Source organism: Rhinopithecus bieti, unplaced genomic scaffold, assembly GCF_001698545.2.
Source record: "Rhinopithecus bieti isolate Rb0 unplaced genomic scaffold, ASM169854v2 scaffold_3015, whole genome shotgun sequence".
NCBI lineage: Eukaryota > Metazoa > Chordata > Mammalia > Primates > Cercopithecidae > Rhinopithecus > Rhinopithecus bieti.
The window spans coordinates 27,897-37,882 of NW_016803887.1; the positions used below are offsets into that span (position 1 = coordinate 27,897).

The following is a 9,986-nucleotide window of genomic DNA, read 5'->3' on the forward strand; positions in this document are numbered from 1 at the left end:
AAAAAAAAAAAAAGAAAGTAAAGCTTATGGAAAGCTATTCTGATGAAAGTGAAACATCTGACATTATTGAGAAAACCATTATTAACTCATTAAAAAATTAAACATTTAGTATAAATATTTCTGTGATGATTTTTTTCATAGAAATACAAATTTTGGAGGAGAACAGCACCATGGTTAAAAACAGACATCTTAATAAATAAATTTCTAGAGAAGAAATATAGTTAGACTTGGTTGTGGCACACAAATAATTCATAATTGTGTTCAAACAAGTCGATTACAAAATTGTTTCTGGCCAGGTGCAGTGGTTCATGCCTGTAATTCCAGCACTTTGGGAGGCCAAGGCAGGCAGATCACCTGAGGTCAGGAGTTCGAGACTAGCCTGACCAATATGGTGAAACCCTGTCTCTACTAAAGATACAAAAATTAGCCGGGCGTGGTGGCATGCAACTGTAGTCCCAGCTACTTGGGAGGCTGAGAAAGGAGAATTGCTTGAACCCAGAAGGCAGAGGTTGCAGTGAGCTGAGATCACACCACTGGACTCCAGCCTGTGTGACAGAGCTAGACTCCGTCTCAGAAAAAAAAAAAAAATTGTTTCTGGAAAGGCATCGGGAAGAGGAATCTTAGGTTACACTCATGCTTTCCTTATTTCTTCCTGCATGCAGATATTCCAGTAAAGAACAGTGACATACCTAGCATATAGGACGTCCAGAGTAGATAATTTTTTAACATTTTTCACCTCTATGACAAAATTGTTTTCAGTAATAATCATATAATAATTAGGAATAATTATTTTCTTGCTTTTGTCTGTAGTGGGAAAACAATATTTTAAAAGAATACATTTCCACTTTAAATATAGTGTCCAAATTCAGTAAACCATTTCATATGTGAACCAGATTTTCACTTACCAAGAAAAAGTCTTACATCTTGCAGATTGCAGTGTTTGCTGTTTTCCATTTTAAATACAAAAAAAAGTCCAAATTGTCACATGGAACGACAAGATTGAAAGAACAGTACTGTTTGTCTGTACAATCATCTGGCTATCATTATTTGTTTCAAATCCACTGTTAAAATACAGGAGTATCTGGTACTGGAGGGTTTGGAGAAAGGAACTGCAAGCCAGAGGCAAGCTGGAAGGATTCTGAATTGTTGGGTACCTAATTTAGAAACAAATTTGAGTAGCTGAGTCCACGTGTGTCAGGGGCCGAATATATAACTGGAAGTTCTCTGAATTAACTTCTTGGTAGAACACAATGTTTGTTAAAAGGGTAAGGAAAATGTTCTAATATGATTTTCAAGTTCTATGCCAAATAGAAATACATTCATATATTCACCAAAAGATATGTACAAAATGTTCATAGTAGCATTATTTCTAATAGCCCGAACCTGGAAACTGCCCAAATGTCCATCAACAGGGTAATGGATAAGAAGTCTTAGAGGCAGGCTGGGCATGGTGGCTCACATCTGTAATCCCACCAATTTGGGAAGCCAAGATGGGCGGATCACCTGAGGTCAGGGGTTCGAGACCAGCCTAGCCAACATGGTGAAACCCCATATTCTACTAAAAATACAAACGTTAGCCAGGTCTGGTGGCACACGCCTGTAGTCCCAGCTACTCGGGAAGCTGAGGCAGGAGAATTGCTTGAACCTGGGAGGTGGAGGTTGCAGTGAGCTGAGAACATGCAACTGCACTCCAGCCTGGGCAGCAGAGCAAGACTCCATCTCAAAAAAAAAAAAAAAAAAAGTCTTTGAGGCTAGAAGAAAGTGAAGAACTGTTTAAGGCAAAATTATTGTGGAACACATAACATTGGTATCATCATGTATTGAGCCAAGCTCTATGCTAGGCACTTTTGCATATATTATTTTGTTCAATCTTCACCACACTCTGTGACAAAGATATTAACCTCATTTGACATATAAGAAACCAAGCACGCAGCGACCAAGGATCTTGCCCAAAGTCATAATGCTATAGTAGTTAGTGGGGAACCCAGGATTTGAACTCAGTCCAAAGCCCATATGCACCTTTTCCATTACAGCCTCCTGCCTCTCCAGTATAAAGAGGGAAGGCAGGGAAAGTAGGGAAGTATGGACTTCACAAATTCATACATGCTAAAATTGTAACAGCTACTGTTTCTTGAGCACCTATTATGTGGCAAATACCATATGAGATACTTTACATAAATGATTTTTACAATTCTCGTAAAACTATTCATGGCAGTAGTTATTATTCTCTCTCTCTTTTTTTTTTTTGAGACAGGGTATTTCTCTGTTGCCCAGGCTGGAGTGCAGTGGCACGATCTTGGCTCACTGCAGCCTCGACCTTCTGGGCTCAAGCCATCCTCCCACCTCAGCCTCCCGAGTAGCTGGGGCTACAGGCACATGGCCACCAGGCCCAGCTAATTTTTCATTTCTGTGGAGACTGAGTCTCACCATGTTACCAAGGCTTATTATTCTCATTTTTTAGATGAAGAGACTGAGGTCCAGAGAAGCTCGACGACTTGCCTAGTTTTACAAATCTCCTGCCATCACATCCCCCTCAGCGTCCTTAATAAGAGGGAGGCCACCGACTATGTGCTGGGCACTGTGGTGGATGCTGGAGCTATAGGGTTGAGTATATAAGAAATGGTGTTGCCGGAGCAACGGTTGCTTGCTTACCTGACCTATCTGAGAATTAATTAGCAGGGGAACATATTTTTGTTTTCAGATTCAATATAGGAAATTGTGTAGGCAAAAATAAAGATCAGTAGTAGTAGCAGTAGTTCCAATTTGCTGACTGTGTACTGTCCTAAGTGCATATATATATACACACACACACGCATACCTATATTCCTCTAATACTCAAAATGATCCTGTTTATGTATTGTTAATATGCTCATTTTATTTTAATTTTATTTATTTTAAATTTATTTTATTTTATTTGTTTATTTTTGAGACGGAGTCTCATTCTGTCGCGGAGGCTGAAGTGCAGTGGCGCAATCTCGGCTCACTGCGACCTCCGCCTACCGGGTTCAAGTGATTCTCCTGCCTCAGCCTCCCGAGTAGCTGGGATTACAGGCGCCCGCCTCCTCGCCCAGCTAATTTTTGTATTTTTAGTAGAGATGGGGTTTCGCCATGTTGGCCAGGCTGGTCTCGTACTCCTGACCTCAGGTGATCCACCTGCCTCGGCCTCCCAAAGTGCTGGGATTACAGGCGTGAGCCACCGTGCCCGGCCAATATACTCATTTTAGTGAGGCAAAAATAGAGGCTCAGAGTCTGATTTGTACAAAGCTACAGAGCAGTTAAGTGTCCTCTCAGATGTGTACCCTGATATGGGTGACTAGGGCTCTAGGTCTCAACTGTCACAACCAGTTAAGAGTTTGGGGAAGCACTGGGCGAAGAGTCAGGAAAATGGAAGCCACAGGTAGTGCAAGGTCTTGGGAATGGGACGTCTGGTCCAAGGAGTCACGCGGTGACTGGAACCCGAAGAGCCGGCGCCCGGTTTATGGCCGCCATGAAGCAACGCGGACGGCGGTAGGTTTGGGAATCTGGGAGCCTTCTGCGTAGGAGACTGAGTGGGGAGGGAAGGGGGCTTCGCTGGGGGAGCCTCCGCTTCTTCTGGGAGAAAATTCCCACGGCTACCTAGGAGCCTACAAACGGGTAGGCGCTGGCGTAGGCGCGTGGGCGGGGCCGGCGGGGCCGGGGGCGGGGCCTGCGGGGCTGGGCTGGGCGGGGCGAGGGCGGGGCCTGCTTCTCCTCAGCTTCAAGCGGCTGCGACGAGCCCTCGGGCGAACCTCTAGGCTTTCCCGCGCGGCGCCGCCTCTTGCTGCGCCTGCACCTCCTCTGCTCCGCCACCGGCTTCCTCCTCCTGAGCAGTCAGCCCGCGCGCCGGCCGGCTCCGTTATGGCGACCCGCAGCCCTGGCGTCGTGGTGAGCAGCTCGGCCCGCCGGCCCTGGCCGGTTCGGGCCCACGCGGCAGGTGGCGGCCGGGCCCTGAGGCGTGGGGTCCGCAGTGCGGGCTCGGGCTGCCGGGCCCAGGGAACCACGGAGGCGGGGGCGGCCACAGTTTCCCGGGTTCGGCTTCACGTCACGCGAGGGCGGCAGGGAGGACGGAATGGCGGGGTTTGGGGTGGGTCCCTCCTCGGGGGAGCCCTGGGAAAAGAGGGCTGCGTGTGGGAAGAGAAGGTGGAAATGGCGTTTTGGTTGACATGTGCCGCCTGCGAGCGTGCTGCGGGGAGGGGCCGAGGGCAGATTCGGGAATGATGGCGCGGGGTGGGGGCGTGGGGGCTTTCACGGGAGAGGCCCTTCCCTGGAAGTTTGGGGTGCGATGGTGAGGTTCTCGGAGGCGCCTCTGGAGGGGCCTCGGCACGGAAAGCGACCACCTGGGTGGGCGTGTGGGGACCGGGCTTTGCCTTTAGTTTTGCACACACTGTAGTTCATCTTTATGGAGATGCGCATGGCCTCATTGAAGCCCCACTACAGCTCTGGTAGCGGTAACCATGCGTATTTGACACACACGAAGGAACTAGGGAAAAGGCATTAGGTCATTTCAAGCCAAAATTCACGTGTACTGGAATCCGGATTCCAGGCTGACCAATGCCCCAGGATATAGAAAATGAGAATCTGGTCCTTACCTTCAAGAACATTCTTAATTGTAATCAGCCTCTGGTATCTTGGCTCCACCCTCACTGGTTTTTTCTTGTTTGTTGAACCGGCCAAGCTGCTGGCCACCCTCCCCAACCGTTCTGATCATGCTTGCTAAAGTAGTCAAAACCCCTGCCAGTTAAATGCTTTAACCTGCTTTATTATGATTATTTTTGTTGTTTTGGCAATGACCTGGTTACCTGTTGATTGTTTCTCCTACTAAAACTTTTTAAGGGCAGGAATCACCACTGTAACTATAGCACATAGTACAGTACTTGGCTTGTAAGAGGTCCTCGATGATGGTTTGTTGAATGAATACATTCAGTGATTACCCACTTGAGCCCTAAGAAAGAAGCGATTCTATTTCATATTAGGCGTTGTAATGACTTAAGGTAAAGAGCAGTGCTATTAACGGAGTCTGACTGGGAATCCAGCTTGTTTGGGCTATTTACTAGTTGTGTGGCTGTGGGCAACTTACTTCACCTCTCTGGGCTTAAGTCATTTGATGTATATCTGAGGTGCTGGCTACCTCCTGGAGTTATTGAGAGGATTATAAGACAGTCTATGTGAATAAACAACCCTTGCATGGTCCCTGGCTGGGAATAGTAATAATAGCCATCATCATGTATACATACGTAGTCCTAATTAGTCCTCAAAACAGTCCTGTAGCAATGGTATGATTATTACCATTTTACAGATGAGGAACCTTTGAAGCCTCAGAGAGGCTAACAGACATACTGTAGGTCATACAGTTATTAAGGGAAGGAGCTCTGACTCGAACCTAGCTCTCTCTGGAGTAATACCAGTTAAAAACTAGGCTAATAATAGGTACTCAAAAAAATGGTAGTGGCTGTTGTTTTTATTCAGTTGCTGAGGAAAAAATGTTGATTTTCGTCTCTAAGCATCAGCTTACTTAATTCTGCCAATTTCCTTTTTTTTGAGACAGGGTCTCACTCTGTCACCCAGGATGGAGTGCAGTGGCGCAATCACTGCTCACTGTAGCCTCGACTTCCTGGGCTCAGGTGATTCTCCCCGGGCTCAGGGGATTCTCCCACTTCAGCCTCCTGAGAAGCTGGGACTACAGGTGTGCACCACCATCCCTGGTTAATATTTGTATTTTATTTTATTTATTTATTTATTTATTTTGAGATGGAGTTTCGCTGTTGTTGCCCAGGCTGGAGTGCAGTGGCTTGATCTTGGCTCACTACAACCTCTGCCTCCCGGGTTCAAGCGATTCTCCTGCCTCATCCTCCTGAGTAGCTGGGATTACAGGTGCCTGCCACCATGCCTGGCTAATTTTTTGTATTTTTAATAGAGACGAGGTTTCACCATATTGGCCAGGCTAGTCTCGAACTCCTGATCTCAGGTGATCCACCTGCCTCAGCCTCCCAAAGTGCTGGGATTACAGGTGTGAGCCACCGCGCCCAGCCTAATATTTGTATTTTTTGTAGAGATGGTGTTTTGCCATGTTGTCCAGGCTGGTCTCAAACTCCTGATTTCAAGCTATCTGCCTGCCTCTGCTTCCCAAAGTGCTGGGATTACAGGCATGAGCCACCATGCCTGGCCTAGGTAGATGCTTTTAGCTTTGGGGTGTGATGCCTGCCCCAGTATACAGTGAATTTAATTATTGCTAGAGCTGGCTGTTTGTTAGTTTTCTTTGAACATAAGATACTCATTGTTTTTAGTTTGCAAATCCCTCTTCCTTTTTAAAAAATTTCCTTCCCTTAAATTGTTTGCATGTTAGCAATAACAAATGCTTAAATGGTGTTATGTGCTAGATACTCTTCTAAGCCCTATTACGTATATTAACTAATTTTTTAAATTATGCAAATCAGAGAGGTTAAGTAACTTGCCCAAGATTACCCAACAATACTAGGATTTGAACCTAAGTTTGTCTTACCCCAGATTCTGCTCTTACAATCTCTAAACTTTTAAGTTAGTAGTGATAATAGTAGATATTTATTGAATACTTAACTATGTTTTAGGCGTTGAAGTGAATATTTTGCAGGCATTATCTAATGTAAACACCCTAAAGTTACATAACAGGTACCCTTTAGGTAAATAAACACTAGTATGACCTTGGAGGCACAGATAGATGAAGTAACTTGCCCAATATCACTTACATGAAATTGGCCCTCAAATGTGTCTGATACAACCCATGCTGCTTGTAACTGTCATTTTAAACTGCCAGGGTAAACTTGGACACACTTGAGCTAAGAAAAAGCTTCTAGATTTTTGCAAATTAATGTAAAATATACTGTATGTGGATATAGTATCTTCTAAATTTCAGGGATGGTAGTCCTAGAAATGTAATCCCGCCCTAGCCGAGCTTACCCTGCCAATAATTTTTTACAGAATTGGTAAAATGGAGCACTTTTTTTTTGTCCTTGGCCACACTGTTATCAATAGGGTGTAGACTGACATCAGTCTGTAGGTGTAAACCAGAATTATTCTTTGTGACCACCAAGAAATAAAGCAGTTCAGTTCAGAGATTTCTTTCTGTGAATTTAGCACTGTGACCTGCATACTACAGGTCTACTTTGTTTTCTATCCAATGTTTATATCTGGGTATTGCAAAAGGTAGGAAAAGGACCAACCAGATCAGCAGAGAAGAGGTGCCTTGGAGTTCTCTCTTAGTTTTCTGCAATTCATTAGATAGTAACTAGTCTATGTCATTTTACTCCCCTGTAGTGAAGATATGTTGAAGATGTACTAGTATATTCTTCTACCTTTCTGTAATTTTATATTGTGTAGATTTGATAAAATTTATGTGTCAATCACCACCAGTAATATCAATATTGAGCCTCAATTCTTATTTTCCTGCCCAGTGGCTGCCAAATTACTAACATTTACAATAATTCACTACTACTGAGATAATTTACTTGTGATTCAATCACATACTTCAGATTGTTAGGGAACTACTGTCTTCTGCATTGTGCTTCTGATAACTGATAAGTATAATTTTTTTTTTATCCAGAGTGAGCATGTCTATTCTTCTGTGCACACTAATAAAAGGAAAAATTGTAATATTGAGTAAATTCATGTCCTTACACATATAGTAGTTATGAGCCCATGTCCCTAGAATGGGTAATAATTTTTCCCTCTCTTGGTTGAGTAGTCAATAATGCTGATTTAATTCTTATAACAGCTTTATCCCTCAGAAGGGAAGGCAAGCAAGTTATATATGTAGTTTATTTGTAAGACTGATATGAAATTGGAAGATGAATCTACTATTAGCTTAAATTATTTTTACATTTAGGCTTATTGCATCAGCAACTCATAATTTTGGTTTTTTGTTATCCTGAGTTAACACAAATTATCCAAGGAGATGGCAGATCATCTGCTTTGAGGGTTTTTTTTTTATGAATTTTAATGTATCTGAATATAAAAGGTAAAAATATGCCAACTAGCAATTTCTGCCCATTCCAGAAGTTTGGAAATGTTATTGATTACTAGGAATAAAATAAAATGTGGTTTATCTATTGTTGTACCTCTTTTAATTCACATAGCTCATTTTTATCTTTTTTTTTTTTTTTTTTTTTTTTTTTTTTTTTTTTTTTTTTTTTTTTTTTTGAGACGGAGTCTCGCTCTGTCGCCAGGCAGAAGTACAGTGGTGTGATCTTGGCTCACTCCAGCCACCAACTCCCTGGTTCAAGTGATTCTCCTGCCTCAGCCTCCCGAGTAGCCGGGATTACAGGCACGCGCCACCACGCCCAGCTAATTTTTGTAGAGACAGGGTTTCACCGTATTGGCCAGGATGGTCTCCATCTCCTGACCTCGTCATATGCCTGCTTTGGCCTCCCAAAGTGCTGGGATTACAGATGTGAGCCACCGCGGCCAGCCCACATAGCTCGTTTTTAGACTCACTTCCATTAACTTTTGTTTGGACCCACGAACATTGTGTTTTTTTTTTTTTTTTTTTTGGAGATGGAGTTTCACTTTTGTTGCGCAGACTGTAGTGCAGTGGCGCAATCTCAGCTCACTGCAATCTCTGCCTCCCGGGTTCTAGCAATTCTCCCGCCTTAGCCTCCTGAGTAGCTGGAATTAAAGGCGCCCACCACCACACCCAGCTAATTTTTGTATTTTTAAGTAAAGACAGGGTTTTGCCATGTTGGGCAGGCCAGGGGTGATCTGCCCACCTCAGCCTCCCAAAGTGCTGGGATTACATGTGTGAGCCACCGCATCCAGCCAACATGTCTTTTTTTTTTTTTCTTTTTAACCACAAAGAGACATAAGCAATCCTTGTCACAGATGATGAATTGATATTGCAAGTATTGTCTTAGCTTGGATTAATTTTTTTGCTTACTGTAATTTTAGATAATATAGCTTTGTAATTAGAAATTTTATGTGTAAACCACAAAAATGTTTACGTGAAGGCCATTATTACAGATGTGACATGCATAGTTATTAAGAATTTGTATGCTTACATGGGTCAGTCTGGCAAAAAATTACGAAGTTTTAAAAATTAAAAAAAATTTGTAATGCCAGTTTTACTGGAAAGTAAAATTATTTCAGTAATTGATTATAGCAAAAGTATTGATTTTCATTCTAGACAAAAGTTAGAATGAAAGGTAATTTCTCAATACTCTTTCATATTAATAAAAGTACCTGTAGCAATTTTTATCATTCACAAGTATATCACAAGTAAGTTAGAATTTGAGAACTGTGTTCCAGATCTCTGAGGAGATGCAGTCAGATTTCTGAACTGTCTCGGCAAATGGTAAGCAACTTAGAGCTAGTAATTAATAACCTGTCCTTTGATTTCTAGTTCAGCCAGAAATGGCCATAATTGAGAAAGGCAGATCTGGAGAGTAACCACATTTTCATTCGCTTACCACTTCTAGGCCCCTCCAGAGCTCTCAAATATTTTGGGGTTGAGCCCTTCCCCAAAGCCATACAGGACCTTTTTTTGTGATCTGTTCTAGTCGTTTTTATGTTGGGTGCTTGTTATGGACTGAGCATTTATGTCCTCCCCCACCCCCCATATCTTTTTTGAAGTCCTAATCCCCCAGTGTGATGGTATTTGGAGACGGGGCCTTTGGAAGGTAATTACAGTTAGAAGTCAGGAGGGTCAGGCCCAGGTCTGATTGGGTTAGTGCCCTTATAAGAAAAGACACCAGACCGGGCGTGGTGGCTCACACCTGTAATCCCAGCACTTTGGGAGGCCAAGGTGGATGGATCATGAGGTCATGAGTTCGAGACCAGCCTGGCCAACATAGTGAAACCCTGTCTCTATTAAAAATATAAAAATTAGCTGGGTGTGGTAGCGGGCTCCTGTAATCCAAGGTACTCAGGAGGGTGAGGCACGAGAATCACTCGAACCTGGGAGGTGGAGGTTGCAGTGAGCCTAGATTGTGCTACTGCACTCC

General features: G+C 43.4%; 1 protein-coding gene across 1 annotated transcript in view; it reads left to right on the forward strand.

The window, feature by feature from the left end:
* The first annotated feature begins 3,384 nt into the window (after window positions 1-3,384).
* LOC108518858 (uncharacterized) overlaps window positions 3,385-9,986 on the forward strand; it is a 13,362-nt gene continuing 6,760 nt past the window's right edge. Inside the window, exons 1-2 of the mRNA XM_017857552.1 lie at window positions 3,385-3,511; window positions 3,713-3,903. Of these exons, the coding sequence (XP_017713041.1) occupies window positions 3,385-3,511; window positions 3,713-3,903 (318 nt within the window). The remainder of the gene's footprint in view (window positions 3,512-3,712; window positions 3,904-9,986) is intronic.